The sequence below is a fragment of the Danio rerio genome, chromosome 13 (genome assembly GCF_049306965.1).
Source record: "Danio rerio strain Tuebingen ecotype United States chromosome 13, GRCz12tu, whole genome shotgun sequence".
NCBI lineage: Eukaryota > Metazoa > Chordata > Actinopteri > Cypriniformes > Danionidae > Danio > Danio rerio.
Genome location: NC_133188.1, coordinates 13164772 through 13182796, shown reverse-complemented (window position 1 = coordinate 13182796; position 18025 = coordinate 13164772). Strand labels below are relative to the sequence as shown.

The window sequence follows — 18025 nt, the reverse complement described above, 5'->3', positions numbered from 1 at the left end:
TAAAATAAGGTTAATAAAAAAAAAAAGGACCATCTTGAATCTGTTTCTTAACTCTTTATTCTTTTTTTAATGTATTATATCGGTATTTGATTGGGTATCGGTAGATACTCTAGTATCGGGTACTCGATACTGATCGAGAGATCTGTCATTTATTTACTTGTGTAAATGTGTGTAAATATACTGTGTATTTATTCAGTTTTTAAATTAGTTTCAGTAATAATATTTACTAAGATGAAAATGTTTATATTATTTATTTCCAATAGTGTGTAAAGGAATATGTTCTGTCTTTCAAAGAGACTTGCTTTGTTTACCAATGTATAAGTGAATCTAGTTGGATTTGCATTGTAAACATCAAATACAAGTTAAAAATATATTAATTTTCATTTCATGAATTAAGTTTGTAATTATGATACTCCCAAAGTCATTCCGCATAAATCTGCAGATTATCTACAAAATTCTGCGCAGAAACAGCAAAAAAATTCTGCAGATTCTGTGTGGCCCTTGCTATTAGTCAACAAGCCGTTAACTGTGATTTCAAAGCACCATTTGCACAACCCACAGATTCATTCATAAACCTCAAGACCACAAATATCAGTTTCATCATTTAGCAGGTCATTATTCTAAAGCAAAAATTGCACAAATTGGCATTTCAGCAGCAGGCACAGTGCAGAATGCTGTAAACAAAGAGCACATATAAATATACTTCAAATAAAACATCAAGACGCAAGAGTGTGCAGCATGTGGTGGTGTGTTAAACACTAGGTTCAGAGGTCAGAAGTTGATGAGGAGGTCGCGCTCCTGCACGCTGGTCAGGAAAGACTTCCCGAAAACAAAAGAGTGAAGGCCGGCCCGCAGCTTCTCCGCCATCGCCATGATGATATTCAAGTCGCCCTCCACCGTCAGGTCCAAATCGGTTTTCAGATTGCGCAGAGATCTGAAAGGCTTCTTCCCCTTCTGCCTGTAATCAATGATGATCAATATGAAACAATCAGGGTGACTGAATTTTGACAAGATAATCATGATGAATGCTCCCTGCTTCCTTTTCTTACTGTTTTCTAATGATGTCAAACTGTTTTACCTGTGAATGCTCTGCTGCTGATAAACATCGAGGCCCGGGTTTGAAATTAACAGAGGTTTGTGGCAAAAATGTCCGTAATTAGGGGCTTTTTTGTTTGAAAGGCAACCTATTATGCAAAAAATCCTTTCATAAAGGCTTTAACACAGCTGTGCGACAACAGTGTCTAAATATAACCAGCCTCTAATAGTAAACACTCATTCATTCATTCATTTATTTTCCTTCGGCTTAGTCCCTTATTTATCAGGGGTCGCCACAGCGAAATGAACTGCCAACTACTTCAGGATAAGCGTTTACGCAGTAGATACCATTCGAGCTGGATCCCAGTACTGAGAAACACCTATACATGCTCACATTCACACACACTCTTATACACTATGCCAATTTCATTCATTCATTTTCCTTTGGCTTAGTCCCTTTTATTCATCAGGGGTCGCCACAGTGGAATGAACCGCCACATTATCCAGCATATGTTTTATGCAGGAAATGCCCTTCCAGCCGCAACCCAATACTGGGAAACACCCATACACGCTCACATTCACACACTCATACACTATGACCAATTTAGTGTATTTAATTCACCTATAGCGCACGTCTTTGGACTGTGGTGGAAAATAGAGCACCTGAAGGAAACCCACGCCAACACGGTAAGAATACGCAAACTCCAGGCAAAAATGGCAAATGGCCCAATCGGGACTCGAACCAGCAACCTCTTCTGTTGTGAGGGGACAGCCATCGCACCGCCATGGTAAAAATTACTTAACAATTTTTTTTATAATCACACTTGATGAAAACAATCTGCAGAAACACTTTGATCGATATTCTCATATTGTACATGTCATTGGAGGGGGGAAGTCCCACCCCTTAGTGACGATCTCTCCCTCATTAGCATAGTCAGCCCTGAGTGAGAAGCAGCTGTCCGCAATTTATAGTTTTTGCCGCCATTGCTCCGAGTGTATGCTTACTGCATGTGTGTGTGCTTGTGTTAGGGTTGGGCCGATAGACGGTGCCATCGTCCATCGCCGATGGCCGACAGACACCACGATGCTGAGCCGGCATCGCGATCCTCCGCCCCGCCCCCGTTGCAAATCTGCTCGTGAAAAAATACACATTCAGGCCCTGTTTACACTAAAAGGTCTTAGTTTTAAAATGGAATTTTAGAATGAAAATGATCCACATCCACTCTGGCGTTTCACCTAGCATGTCTGAGCAGCCCTCCTTCCACACTAGCGCTGAAAACGCACATCACGTGACTATACACACACACTGTCATGCGCTGGAGACAGCAGGTCCAGGCAGTCAGCGGGTCAGTAGACTGGTTCAATCTTTCGCTTTCATGCTTGTACTTAGTAATTTTAGCGAAAACCTCAGATACTGCTGGCTGGTTCCTGCTGGTAGTGCACCTTTTTTACCAACCAAGTTTGTCAACGCCATTATAACGACACAGATCACTCTGCCTATTCATGAGTCCCGCAGAAAAAGTGATTGACAGGTAGTAATTATGTGTGTAACTTATCTTTATTCATTTATGATTTGGTTTTGGGTAAAACAAAGACCATGTGGGTTAGGTAGTTAAAATGGTAGGCAACAAATAATTAATTCGTTATGAATTAATACATTTTTCATAAATAATTCACCGCCGCTAATGACGATGCCATCGTCTATCGCGATGCTTCATATTGTCAAATTGGTCGACATGGCTCAACCCTAGTTCGTGTGTGCTCTTGCTCCTCCCTCAAAATGTGTGTGTGCTCTTGGATGGGTTAAAAGCAGAGGACCAATTTAGGCCAAATCCCAATTCTACCCCTTAGCCCTTACCCCTATTCTTTGTTTTGCGAACTCCGATGATGGGGTTAAGGGTTTCCCAATTCTCTTTAGCTTGAAGGTGTAGGGCTAAGGGCAAGGGGTAGATACCCATTCGAACAAAGATTTTTAGGACCACACTCAAAACCAAGGGGTAAGAAAATTTCCCAGAATACACCAGCCAAAGCAGCACCCGGAAGTAATTATATCCACAAATTAGTATTTTTTTGTCATTATTATGATTTTTTACAACAAACAAGCATATGTTTCAATATATTCATAACAGCGTTTGTGTTTTACTGTCAAGCGTAAAAAAAAATAAATAAAAAAAAAACGCTAAAATAAAAACTGCTAAATTTTACTATCTAAAATCCATAATAATAACTCCTGTACAGCAGTCCCACAACATTCTGACACTCCATGACACTGGAATACCCTGTCAGAAAAGTCTAGTGGCTGGGAATGAGCTTGCTACAGAGTCTGCTACAATGTTAATGTTGTTTTTGTGCGTTTATATAGATGAATATGGCCACGGTGTAAATGCACAGTACAGTTACGATCTTTTTGCCACATTAGATCGTTATGATGAAATAATATATGCCTTCAGTGATTTCCTGAAGATAAAAACCAAAAAAATAACACATCTGGAATCACTACAGCAGTCATGATCGTCTGATCTTATATGAAGCATGAAATTGCGATGACATATGATGACGTTTGCAGGTGCTGTAGTGCTGTCCCAATAATTAAGGGTAAATTTTAAAGCCCTTCCCTTTCACTCTCAGTTTCAAGGGCCAAGGGCAAGGGGAAGGGGTACAAAAATAGAATTAGGATTGGGCCTTAGAGTATGGGTAAAATCATACTTGACCAGGCTCACTTCACACACTTATTTTTGCAAACACTATAATTAAAAAATGAGTATCAGTAGGTCTTTTTAAAATCTTACATCTTTGAGTAAAGATGCATTAAATTGATCAAAAGTAAAAGCAAACACATTTATAATGATTCTGTTTTAAATAAATACTTTGATTTTGAACATTCTATTAATCTAAGTGATGTACAGTTCACCTAAGAAATTTTAATTAGAACTCTCAGGTGGTTCTAATCTTTTATGAGTTTCTTTTTTTCTTCTGAACTCAAAAGAAGATATTTTGAAGGATGTTGGAAACCAGTAGCTGTTGACATCAACAGTGTTGAGAAACACTTTACTAGTCATTAGCAATCAGTTTCCAAAAATCTTAAGAGTGTCTTATTATTCAACAGAACAAAGAAACTCAAACAGGATTGCAACAAGTGGAGCAAAATTTATGTGTGAACATTTTTGTGTGAACTATTTCTTTAACATGTGTGAGTGCGTAGCAAATAGTGTAGAGTTAAAGTCAAAACTATTAGCCCTTCTTTTTTTTCAATAATTCAATCATTTTTTTTCGGCTTAGTCCCTTTATTAATCAGGGGTCACCACAGCAGAATGAACCGCCAACTTATCCAGCTTGTGTTTTAAGCAGTGGATGCCCTTCCAGTTGCAACCCATCACTGGGAAACCTCCTATTTTCCTTTTCATGTATTTCCCAAATTATGTTTACCAGAATTTTTTTTTATAGAATTTCCTATAATTTAAAAAAATAATAATATTTAAAAATATTAAATATATTTTTCTTTTGGAGAAAGTTTTATTTGTTTTATTTTGGCTAGAATAAAAGCTGTTCTTCATTTTTTAAAAACATTTTTAGGGTCAATATTATTAGCCCCTTTAATATTTATATTTAATAAAATAAAAATATTTATTATTTTTTTCGATTGTTATCAAAACAAACCATCGTCATACAACGACTTGCCTAATTACCCTTACTTGTCTAGTTAACCAAGTTAGGTCTATAAATGTCACTTTAAGCTGAGAATCTTGAAAAATACGTAGTCAAATATTATTTACTGTCATCATGGCAAAGATAAAATAAATTAGTAATTAGAGATGAGTTATTAAAACTATTATGTTGATAAATATGTAAAAATCTTCACTCTGTTAAACAGATTGTGGGGAAAAATGTACAGGGGCAAATAATTCAGGAGGGCTAATAATTCTGACTTCAACTGTAAGTGACAGTAGACAATGTGCGCTGAAAGCTGCAGTACTCACGTCTCATCCTCAATGTATCTGAGCAGCGTCAGGGCCTTCCTGTGCAACAGGAGAAGGAAGTGGGACAAATACACACTACGCAGAGACAGACCTGGTTTCAACAGAAACACCTAGAGACCAACACACACACACACATGTTGTCAAGGCCAAAGCGGAGGAAGCTTTAATAAAGCTCAGGAGACAGAAAGCAGACTTACCTCATCTATGAAAGACTTCACAAGCGTGTCTTTGTGCATCACGTCCTGAAATATATTCCTAAAGACGCAAGATTAGTAATAGTTAGTGACTCTCATGTTCTCTGTAAATCTCTATAAAAAGACAGAATGCTTCACATGTGACGTTGATTTTGTACGTCTGCGCTGAGTGTACTGAGCTGATCATATACTGAGCGGCATCAAATGAGATGTAAAATGTCTCTGTTTCCCTTCTCAGCATCTCTGAACTTTTAATGAAAAATAGCTCAGCCAAAATGCCACTGCTTGAAAACAAATCAATGACGCAGCTCTATGCCGGACTCAGCCTTGAACCGTGACATTACTGGAGACGAGAGTGTTCACAATCTCAAGAACACTTGTCCGTGAACAAAACTCAAAGCTAATTTCTTCACTCAGTGAAGTATAATAGTCATCGTTTTTGCTAATAGAAACAAATGAAAGCTATATTGCACTTTTATTGATCAATCCCTTTGACATATTAATATTTCAAACATTTCAAGTCAGAACTTATATTTACACACAATTGATCAAAAGGTTTGTACTAAGTAAGATTTTCTAAGTTTAATCAAGGCTGCATCATTTGAAAGACTGTATTTATTAAAAAAAATATACAAATTAGGGATGTTTTGATCGATCAGCAGGAGACCAGTATCGGCTGATAATCACATTTAATGGCTCGATCGGTACTCACTGGTCTGGCCAATCTCATGAACCGGTCACAAGTGTTAGTTGGAGAGGAGTAAAATATTTAAATGACCTTGCATGTATTTAGGCCCTTTTACATAAAAGAACTGAGAGTTTTGTGTTTTGGGCAATATTGTAAGTTTATTATTACTGTTAAGTACTAAAATCTGGCTGAAAATATTAGATACATAACAAAAAACGTAAAAATTATATTTTTGACATGAAAATTTAATAATATAACGTCTTTTTATATCTTTATTGCAATAAACTGTAGTTTATAGACCTATTTTCTTTTTAGTAAAGAAGTAATGGATTTATAGGTGTGCATTTTAACCTGCACTCCAAACTTTCTCTTGATTGAGACATGTTGAATTCTTCCCCCATCATTTGCAGTGTTTCCAGAATGCATTGTTAGTCATTTTTCTTACCAGTTTTTGTAATCTTTGCTATGTAACTTTTTCTTCTGACCATGACATGTTCACACTTAAATCGCTATAAAAAACGTGTTTAAAGGATTTCAGTATATGCAGCATGCTTTATTTATTGTCCTCGGTAAGGAGAGATCTGTGTCATACTTAGAGGGAAAATGTGCTTTATGCATTATAAAGCTTAAAACATCAAAATTGGTAGTGTGTATCAGTGGATCACCATGACAAGAAATCCCTAATACTAATTTAAAATGATTTTTTTTATTTTAATATGTGTTTTAACACATATAAAATGTGTATCTGTGATAACATTACAGCTCAGTTTTCAGCATCATCACTGCAGTTTTCACTGCAGTTTCACGTGATCCTTCAGAAATCAATGTAATCCAATGATTTGTATGTTGAAAAAGTTTGATATTTTAGTTGAAAACTTTTTTTTGAGGATTCTTTCATTTACAACATTTATTTAAAATCTTCTATTAAACTGTAAATATCGTTAATGTCATTCTTGAGCAATTTAATGCATAAATGACAAATAAACCCCTTAAATATATATTAAAAAATGCCTTACTTAACCCAATCTTTTAAACAATATATTATTAAGTGAACTAATTAAATTGAATTACAGTTAACTATGGAGGTAAGCATTTAAAAAATTTAGTTTTGACATAAAATTATATCCAGTTGAAGTCAGAATTATTAGCCCCCCGTTTATTTTTTCCCTATTTTTCCCAATTTCTGTTTAACGGAGAGAGGATTTATTCAACACATTTCTAAAGGCAAATGTTTTAATAACTGATTTATTTTATCTTTGCCAGTAAAGATGACAGTAAGATGTGATGACAGTAAATAATATTTTACTAGATATTTTTCAAGACACTTCTATACAGCTTAAAATGACATTTAAAGGCTTAACTAGGTTAATAAGGTTAACAAGGCAGGTTAGGGTGATTAGGCAAGTTATTGTATAACGATGGTTTGTTCTGTAGACCATCAAAAAAAATGTAGCCTAAAAGGGCTAATAATTTTGACCTTAAAATGGTGTTAAAATTCAAACTGCTTTTATTCTAGCCAAAATAAAAAAATAAGACTTTCTCATAAAAAAAAAAAATAAATAAATATATATATATATATATATATATATATATATATATATATATATATATATATATATATATATTTATTTATATATATATATATATATATATATATATATATATATATTATCAGACCTACGTGTTAAAATTTCCTTGCTCTGTTAAACATCATTTGGGAAATATTTAAAAGAAAAGAAAAAAAAGGTGGAGGGAGGGCTAATAATTCTGACTTTACTGTATATATGTTTTTTTGTTTAATAAATATCAAAACTTTTAACAAAATGAAACTAAGCAAATAAGCAATTTCTTTGGCTCAGTACTGAAGTAAAACAGTTGCCTAGCAACAGTAGCAGGGCAGGTGTATATTTGTGTAGAGCAGAGATGCCTAATCTAGGTCCCGCTTATGGTAGCCTTTGAATTGGCCCGCCAACCACTCAGAGAAGAGATGGACAAATTAATCCCTCAAACGGAGATCGTCATTTATAATTTTAAAAACATTTAGTTTGTTTGTTTAATTGCTGAGCAACAAAAATACTGAAATTAAGTGTTCAATTAAATGTGAATTACCCAAATATTTTAAAGGGTAATGAAAACCCTTTGTTTTGTTTTCATTTTACTATTTATGTGGCACGTTGTTAAAAACACATTTGGGACATATTTCATATCGAGTGAAAATGTATTATTTTTTAATATAAATATATAAAAAATTGAACTCTATTGTGTTTTAACTGAGATTGGTCATGGTTATATTGTAAGAAGTAACAGGCTCTATGCACAGCTAAAGTTTTATAGCCAATGATAAACCTCCGGTGAAAGCTTAATGTGAGTATTTTCAATGTCACAAGGTTGTTTTACAGCATCTATGTTGTGATGCAATTAGAATACATTCATTTAAATAGATATAAGTGTTCATTTAGTTGTTCAAGCGTAAAACAAGATGAAAGACCATTGTAACCACTAGCTCAGTCAGTAGCAACAGACTAGCGCAGAAATCCCGTTGAAAATACTGGGGTAAAATAAACTGTCATATTTTAAAGACATGGTGGGGGGAATATAAAATTAAACGTAGTGCTTCTTGTCTGATCTGACACCCACTTTATATCCTATATCTATCAGGCAGTGAAATATCACACATTTTAAAAGAAATCAGACCTTAAACATGACAATTTTGTAATGAAAAGACAGTTCACCGGAAACCCTTTGGCTATCTGGCTGAAAATTAAAAGTCTGTGTGCATATAACCCATTATAAAATGTAAAATATATATAATTATTATTTCAATTTTAAAAAATCTATATATTTATATTAATAATGTTATTATTATTAATAAAATATTAATAATCTTATAAATATTATTAAATTAGGCAGTTACTATGGCAACTTTAATTTCACTTTGGTATATTTTGGTCTGCCTACTACCCTCAATCAAGTTTGAATTTTGGCCCTTCATAAGGAAAAGTTTGGGCAGCCTATTTATTGGAAGTAATTAAACCTAACTGTAAACGATTAAACAAACAGGTCTTCTCTGATTTATTCAGAAACACCTGAGTCTGATTGGTCAGTCGCAGCACACTCCACTCAGTCCATTTCAACATTGTGCTAGTTTATACATCTTATATCTCTCTATGACCTCTTTCTTTCACATCTTATCTCTTTAAGACCTTATAAACTAATCATATAATAAATCAACTTTATGTACAATCACTAGGTTATTATCACAAATAAAAATCCTTGAAATGAAATAGCACTCATTTGCTTTGCATTAATAACCCACTAAGTGTGCCTCATTCATATATTTAGAAAATTCTCTGTATTTAACTATAATACTGCAAGAGCTTGTAATCTGGACAGAAAGAGTCAGCCAATCGGCAGTAGATAAGTAGAGGTTAAAGGTCGTACAGGTCTGGTGTGTAGGAGTCCTGGGCATTGATGAGGTTGTCTGAACTGAAGTCATCCTCGCTGGCCGCCTTCCAGAGGGCACTGAGCTCCGCACGCATGTAGCGCCGCTGATGATACGTGTGCTCGTGGCAGGGTGGCATCTGCTTCACTGTGTTAATGTCCACGTCGATGTGGGTGGTGGGATATGGCGAGTAGAGCACCTGCCGGTAGGGAAACACAAAACTGCCGGTGGAGTCCTGGGACAGAAAAGAGAACACACTTCATTACAAAACTCTCTGGAGTATCCAGGAATCCCCAGGAGTCCTTGATGATTATGATTCCAACTCATTTATCACAGACTATGCTGTATAAACAGGCAGAGGTGTAAAATACTTGAGTAATTTTACTTGATTAATGTACTTAAGGATCATTTTGCCGGGTTTGAACTTTAGTCAATTGCAATTCAAATCAATTACTTGTACCTTTACTCATATTTTTATAAAGAAGAAATAGTTTTTTTTTTTTACCCATTATAATTTACAAAAATTACTTCCATCCTTTGTACATTAAAGGGATAGTTCAACCAAAACTGAAAAATTACTCACTATTTACTCTACTTCAAGTGGTTATAAAGCTTTTTTAGTTTCTTTCCTCTGTTGGACACAAAATAAGTTATTTAGAAAAATGTTTGAAATTTGTAACCATTAACTTCCATAGAAAAACAAACACCATAGAAAAGTCAATGGTTACAGGTTTTCAGCATTTTTCATCAAAAGAAATAAACTCAAACAGGTTTGTGAAGGATGAGTAAATGATGATAGTCCCTTTAAATATGATGAAAAGGCAATCAAAAGTGTGTGAAGTGAAGAACAATAACTGGGTTACAGCTATGGAAAAAAAATAGAGACCATTTGGAAATTTGCTGTTTCTCTGAATTTATGATTTATTGTTACGTGTTTGAGTAATTTATTGTTACGTGTTTGAGTAAAGCATAGATTTTGTTTTAATATTTAAACTACTGATAACTGTACTACCTCATTCAAATTTTAGAGCTTTGTATAAAAAAGTGCCATGTTTTCAAATGTTTATATTCATTAGCTATATCCATTTAAATATATTAATAGGCAATCAGAAGTGTGTGAAGTGAAGAACCATAACCGTGTTATACAGCTATGGAAAAAAAAATAGAGATCATTTGTAAATCTGCTGTTTCTCTGAATTTATTATTTATTGTTACGTGTTTTAAGTAATTTATTGTTATGTGTTTGAGTAAAGCATCGGTTTTGTTTTAATATTTAAACTACTAATAACTGTACTTCCTCATTCAAATTTTAGAGCTTTGTATAAAAAAGTGCCATGTTTTCAGATGTTTATATTCAATCTTGCAGTATTATAATATTAATACATATATCCATATTTTGTCTGTTTAGTTGAGGGGTGCCCAAACTCGGTGTCCTGGAGAGTTTAGCTCCAACCCTAATTAACCAAACCTGAACCAGATAATCAAGCTCTAATTAGATATACAACAAACTTTCTGGTAGACGTGTTGAAGCTGAACTCAACAGTACACTGGCATTCCAGGACTGAGTTTGGACACCCCTGGTTTAGTGTATTGGCAGAATGCATAACATTGAGCCCAAATAAAAGGTTTGTTGTAGTTATGAGAATTAGATTTACAGTTAAAGGGATAGTTCACCCCAAAATGAATTTTACTTACTATTTACTCACTCTCAAGTGGTTCCAAACATTTATAAATTCTTATTCCTGTAAACACTAAAAAAGATATCTTGAAGAATGCTGAAAACCTGTAACCATTGACTTCCATAGTAGGAAAAACAAATACTAGGCAAGTCATTGGTTACATGTTTTCATCTTTCTTCAAAAAATTCTTCTTTTGTGTTTAACAGGATTAAGAAACTCAAACACATTTAAAACAAGTGAAGAGAGAGTAAACGATGACTGAATTTTCATTTTTGTGTGAACTATCCCTTTAACACTGCTCAAATACAACTAATATTTGCTTGATTTTTCAACATGTTTTTATGAAATGTTACAAATCTCCAAAAAGGGTCTAAATACACATTTTATTTTAAATTGGTAGTAAACCAAGAGGGAATGAGAGAAACGATGGAAATTTTATTATGTGATTCAATGAAAGTGAAAAAAAAAAAAACATTTAAAACATTCAGTTTCAACAATGGTTGTGACAATGGTTATGCTTTTGATTCAAAAAAGGATCTAAAGTACATTTTACAGGGATGCTAATTTAGTTATGTTACGTTAAACCATGCTTATTAGGGGTCAAGCACCACAGGTGCGGAGGCACCTATTGTACTCTTCTTCCAATTCTTCTTCCAAATTTCAATGGCAGCCCATACAACCAAACGCACTCTATGACAACATTTTACGTCATGATTTTTTTTTTTTTTTCGCAAAACCTGTTTTATCAAACTCATCCCAGGCCATTTATCTGATTTTCACCAAAATTTAATAACATGACCTCAGGCCATACTGACCAAAAGTCATGGAATTCATGTTGATTCGATGAACTGTTTTTGTTTAACTTGCGAACAAATCTAACATATTTTGCAGAAATGGACTTGAAGTGATATTTCCGTAATGCATTGACGCATTCACACCAAACCTAGTGTGTTATGACAACTATGTTCTGAGGTTATCTGCAGCATTTAGGTGCACTGCCCCCTAGGGGTCCGGAGATATAAAAATTGCTTTCTTTTTGCTCATATCTTCTCAACCCTTTGGCCAAAATTTATAAAATTGGTCTCTTGACATTAAGCAGAGCATGCAGAGTCGGAAGATGAAAGATGAAAACTCACTGTTTCACTTTGATGCTGCTTACTAATCTTGTTGCTTTTGGCCTCTGGACTGCTTCACTCATTCTGGCTGTTAATTGCTTGGCCCCTTAATTGCTGGTGGCAGCTTTATAATTATAATTATTTTTAATATTGTAATAATTTATTATTAAATATCGACTTATCCATCGATGAAAAAAAACAGAGTATTTTTTAAAGGCTATTTATTTATTTATAATAAATTAATATAATATAAATATTAATATAAATTTATTTATATATATTTATGTATTTATTAATCTCCATTTTAATTGTTGTTGTTTGCACTTTAAAGATGATTTGGACCTTTTCTGTAGTGTTTGTTTCCTGCTTTAACTAAACCTTTGTACGATAAATTACTTGGATATTCCTTTTACTTTGCTGTAGAAAATGAGTCAACATGATGAAACAAGAATTCTCTCTCTCGTTTTTATTTTTGTGAGGCTACATTTACTTTTTTAAGTTTATAGGGATACTTCACCCAAAAAATAAACATTCTGTCATCATTTCCTCACCCTTCAAATGTTACTTATATGAGTTTTTTTCTTCTGTTCAACAAATACACTGTATTTTGTAGAAAGCTGTAAAGCTGTAACCAATGACTTCCATATTTGTTCCTGCTATGGATGTAAATGGTCACCGGTTTCCAGCTTTCTTAAAAATATTACTGTGCTCGACAGAAAAAAAAACTCATAAAGGTCAAAAGGTCCCACTTGAGGGAGAGTAAATAATGACTTTTGTGTGAATTAACTCTTTAAGTACAATTTACATCAATGCTTTTTTACTTTTACTCAAGTATATTTTCAACCTCACCCTTGTCTAGTAATATTTTCACTCAGTAGTCATGATAGACACTGTGAATACCTTAAGGAGGCCCTGCACAAACAGGCCGGTGTCATATTTAAAGGAGCCGTCTGGATGACACAGTCTAGAGCACTTTCTCTCCGCAGGAGTGAGGAAGAGGCACAGCGTGAGAACAATCTACAAAATAAAACATGTTAATTCTACTTAACATACTCGGGTGTGAATGTTAAGAATGTCGGGGTAGGAATGTGCACCTTATTGACTTTCTCAGGATTGCTGCCAACCACCATGGAACAGCCGCAAGTCTGAAGATGAGAGCTGATGGCCCTGCAATAGAGAAAGATGATAAAAATCAGGAGCTAAACAGTGAAAACAAAACTCATTTCAGATCATTGACTTCTGCTAAAGATGCAATATGTCTTACTTGTGCAAAAAGTCTTCATGACAGCTGTCTCCAATATCATCGTCGTTGAGCACAGTGTCCTTTAGCTGTAATAAGGGAAATTGTTTTGTTATGTGGTTCAGTGAAAGTGAGAAAAACACATTTAAAACATTCAGTTTTGACAATGGTTGTGACAACGGTTATGCTTTTGATTATTCAAGATGCGCAATGTTACTTATGAGTATTCAATAAAATAATGTTTAAATTGTCTTTTGATGAATTTTATATTATAAAGATAATTGATTATGATTCATTATATTTTAACATTATATATGTGTCTGTTTTTTGTATGTGTATTAATTCAAATAGACTTTACTATGAGAAATATTAAAGAGTCAATGGCATGACAAATATTTTTTAGATCTATTATTGTATTAATAATAACAACATGTTCTAGTACTTTAATTTTCTTATTTTTTTATTTCATACATCATTGTAAATGAGGGTTAGATATTGTATCTTCTGGAAAAAAAAACTGATTTACGCATCCTGTTTTACGCATTCCAATTTTTATCTCAACTGTCAAATACATTATAATAAATCATTATATTTTAATACATCTCTTCTATGAATTTAAAAAATTTTTTTCTAATTTCAAAATTGACTTTTTTATTTACAGCTTTGAGGGTACCTTTTAACAGCATTACTGAAATTATGATAGATATATTATATTTTAACACTTTATTAAAATAATATTAAGCATTTAATAAAATAGTACTGTATTATTATTTCATTTCTGCTTTGTCTTGCAAAACAAAGTAATTTGCTTCAATAATTGTATTTATTCTTACCGTTGTGTCATTAATTACATTTATTTATTGTTAATAACCATTGTTTTAATTTGTATTATTCATTTATTCATTTTCCTTCGGCTTAGTCTCTATTTAAGAGGTCACAACCCAGTACTGGGAAACAGCCATACGCATTCATTCTCACACACACACACACCCATACATTTAGTTTATTCAATTCACCTATAGCGCATGTCTTTAGACTGTGGGGGAAACCGGAGCACCCAGAGAAAACCCACTCCAACATAAGGAGAACATGCAAACTGGCCAAACTAGCCCAGCCGGGACTCGAACCAGTGATCTTCTTGCTGTGAGGCGACAGTGTTAACTACTGATCCAGCATGTCACCTTGCTCAATATTATTTATGAGTATTTAATAAAAAAAAAATTTAATTCTATATTGATGAATTCTCATTTAAGATAATTGATTTGATAACATTTTAAGGACAAAATTATTAGCCCCTATAAGCTATATTTTTTCTTGATTTCTCTACAGAACAAACCACTGTTATACAATATCTTGCCTGAATACCATAACCTGCCTAGTTAACCTAAATAACCTAATAAGGTCTTTAAATGTCACTTTAAGCTGTACAGAAGTGTCTCGAAAAATATTTAGTAAAATATTATATACTGTCGTCATGGCAAATATAAAATAAATCAGTTATTAGAAATTATTTATTAAAACTATTATGTTTAGAAATGTGTTGAAGAAATCTTCTATCCGTTACACAGAAATTGGGGATAAAAATAAACAAGTGGTTTAATAATTCTGACTTCAACTAATATATATATATATATATATATATATATATATATATATATATAGAGAGAGAGAGAGAGAGAGAGAGAGAGAGAGAGAAAGAGAGAGAGAGAGAGAGAGAGAGAGAGAGAGAGAGCTTTTTTTACAACTTTGAGAGTATCTTTTACAGCATTGTTGATATTATGAAAAATATATTTTAACGCAATTAATTTTTTGAAAAATATTAAGCATTTAATAGAATAGAACTGTATTATTATTTTATTTCTGCTTTGTTTGGCAAAACAAAGGCATTGGTTTAATAATTGTATTTATTTAAAATCCTTATCATTGTGTTATTAATTACATTTATTTATTATTTATATCTAGTGTTTTTATTTGTATTATTCTATTTAACTTTAGTATAATTACGGAAACACAAGGCAACACAGTGGCTCAGTGGTGAGCATTGTCACCTCACAGCAAGAAGGTTGCTCGTCCGACTCCCAGCTGGGCCAGATTGCATTTCTGAGTTTGCATATTCTCCCCATGTTGGCGTGGGTTACCTCCAGTTTACCCCACAGTCCAAAGACATGCGCTATAGGTGAAACTGGCCATAGTGTGTGTGTGAATGAAAGTGCATGAATGTTTCCCAGTACTGAGTTGCAGCTGAAAGGGCATCTGCTGTGCCAAACATATGCTGGAAAAGTTGTTGGTTCATTCCGCTGTGACAACCACTGATGAATAAAGGGACTAAACCAAAGGAAAATGAGTAAATGAATGAATGGAAACACAAGTCCAGCTCATTTTCCATCTACTCTAAACTCTCACGGTGAACACACATAACAGCACATGCACATTACAACAATGTCCAAACACTCACATCAACCTCCTCTGGCACACTGTGTTTCTTCATAGAAGTGAGAAGCTCCATTATAGGAACAATCTCGGATGACAACATAGAGATTATGTTGTAACCCTAGAAGAAAAACACAAACATTATAGACAAATATACCAAACAAACAGCCATATTAGGAGTGGAAGATACCCAAGCAAAGACCTTCTGCATGCAGATGCGTCCCTTGCGGATGACATGTTTGAGTCTCTCCACACATACGGCGTGCAGAGGCAGGTAGAAGCTAAGCTCTGACTGCGGCAAGATGATTGACAGCGCGCAAGTGTTCTTATCACCCTTGAGTTCTCCGTCAAATATCAGAGAGACGATGATGACTCCCTTTTCAGCCAAGACGAAGAACTTGACATCCACCGCGCCGCTCTCTGCGCTGCGCAAAATCTCACCGTTCAGCGTGTGATTGGCCAGAAATGTGACCTCTCCGTCACTGAGCAGCAGCAACCCTTGGCTTTTCGGTGCCCAGATGTGCCGGACACGAGGTCCGAGGATGTTGTCCCAGTAAGCGAAGGTCGCAGCCAGAACAGGACAACAGTCGTCAACCAGAACTTCAGTCTTGGCCACGGCTGGAGATTGTGGAGGACAGGCTGAAGACATGATAGGGGCTTATACAAACCTATAGACCGTCAGGCTCACAAAGCAGAAGTCAGTGGGGACAAACAGATTGCAACATCCATCTGCTGCTGCATTGCACCAATGCAATCTGTTAGAGGAAGAGAAAATACAGTAGATAGAAAGTGAAAACAGTGGCGTGACATGTTAACCAGCCTATAATACTAAAAAATAATAAAACTGAATTGCTAATTTCATTCCCACATTTTGACTTTAAAGTATGTTTCTGTTTTTAAAAATACACAAGCTTTTCTACCTCAGGATATGTCAAACTGTCACAAAGCTGCATGTCTCTGATAATAAATCGAGTGTGACATGTTAACCAGGATATAATACATCATTCAATTGCATTGCTCATTTCCCTGCCACATTTTGGCTTTTAGAAATAACATTTATTATTATTTATACAATAATATAGTATTTTTGTACATCACAATTGGTCAGAGGTGTCAAAATATGTTAGCTGTCACAGAGATTGTGTCTCTGAACATACAGCGAGCTAATGCTATATTCGCTACAACGTGGCTTTTTTCATCTATAAGATACATCTGCACAATCTTGAAGAGCTTACATTTTTTCACGATTATGCTACACATTCATAATCTTACCCGTTTGGGCTCAAAACAACAACACATTCGTCAATCCTTTTCCTGGTTGCCTGCTGTCATAAGGCACAAGGCTGCGAAGAAGCGCGTTGCTGAAGCAGCGGGAACAACAGCGCCCTCCGGCGGGTGAAGAAGTCGTTTTATTAGCCTAACCGGGAGACCAAGGAGGAAATTCAATTTCATTGTGAGTTTTGTCAAACCTTCACGTTAAGGTGGGCTGTATTGAGGAAGATAACACTATTGCATTATAGTATTGAACTGCGGTTTTTATTATGATATCTTGTTTGTTTGTTTACCATCCCCTAGCACTGGGCTACAGCTAGTTTAGTAATGCACTAATTAACGTTACAGCATAATATTTTCAGTATAATAAAGAAGCACTTTTTTTGGAAATAGGCTAATTTTGCAAGTCCTCTAGAGCTAAGCTTTTGGGTTTTAACATTTATGAATCTATTCAGCCAAATTACGGGTCTGGCAGGATCACTTTTGTTTAGCTAAGCATTCAGCCAGATTAAACCATAAGCATCTCATTCAGAAATTAAAAAAAAGGTTTCGTTTATTTTCTCATTTAGAGCTTAAATATTCTGTAGTCATGTACTAAGGCCAATAAAAATTAAAAGCTGTTTTCTTGGTCGATGTGTCAAGGAACTAGCTCTACTCTTAATCTGTCATAATAATCAATGAACTTTGCTTAATCTTGGCTGCAGCAAGCGCAATGATATTATGCAGTGCTGTTAGCTAGTTACCTAGTTGGCTACTTTTTTGGTTCTGCTTTAAGGTTTTTTCCTTTACTTTCGTCAAACGATGAAGTTTGTTCCTGCCACTGGCTTGTTTCCGGTTGGTCGGCCTTCAACAGTGTCATTTGCACTGATCAAAACAAAACTGAATTGAACTTCATTGGTGACATTTATACACAACTGAGCTGAAGTAGTTTCAATTTACTAAAACTACAACTG

General features: G+C 34.6%; 1 protein-coding gene and 1 long non-coding RNA gene across 3 annotated transcripts in view; one reads left to right on the top strand and one right to left on the bottom strand.

Annotated features, from left to right (window-relative positions):
* Positions 1 to 591: 591 nt before the first annotated feature.
* Positions 592 to 17183, bottom strand: zgc:100846. Of its 2 annotated transcripts, none has more exon segments than NM_205603.1 (10): positions 592 to 958; positions 5013 to 5122; positions 5210 to 5267; positions 9336 to 9571; positions 13031 to 13147; positions 13225 to 13297; positions 13395 to 13459; positions 15826 to 15921; positions 16003 to 16555; positions 17073 to 17100. In NM_205603.1, coding segments are annotated over 9 exon segments (1389 nt in total). In that variant the 5' UTR covers positions 16450 to 16555; positions 17073 to 17100; the 3' UTR covers positions 592 to 771.
* The window catches only part of LOC141377151 (uncharacterized), a 13280-nt gene continuing 12372 nt past the window's right edge, over positions 17118 to 18025 (top strand). The window contains exon 1 of the long non-coding RNA XR_012389201.1: positions 17118 to 17253. This is a non-coding gene — a long non-coding RNA (uncharacterized lncRNA). The remainder of the gene's footprint in view (positions 17254 to 18025) is intronic.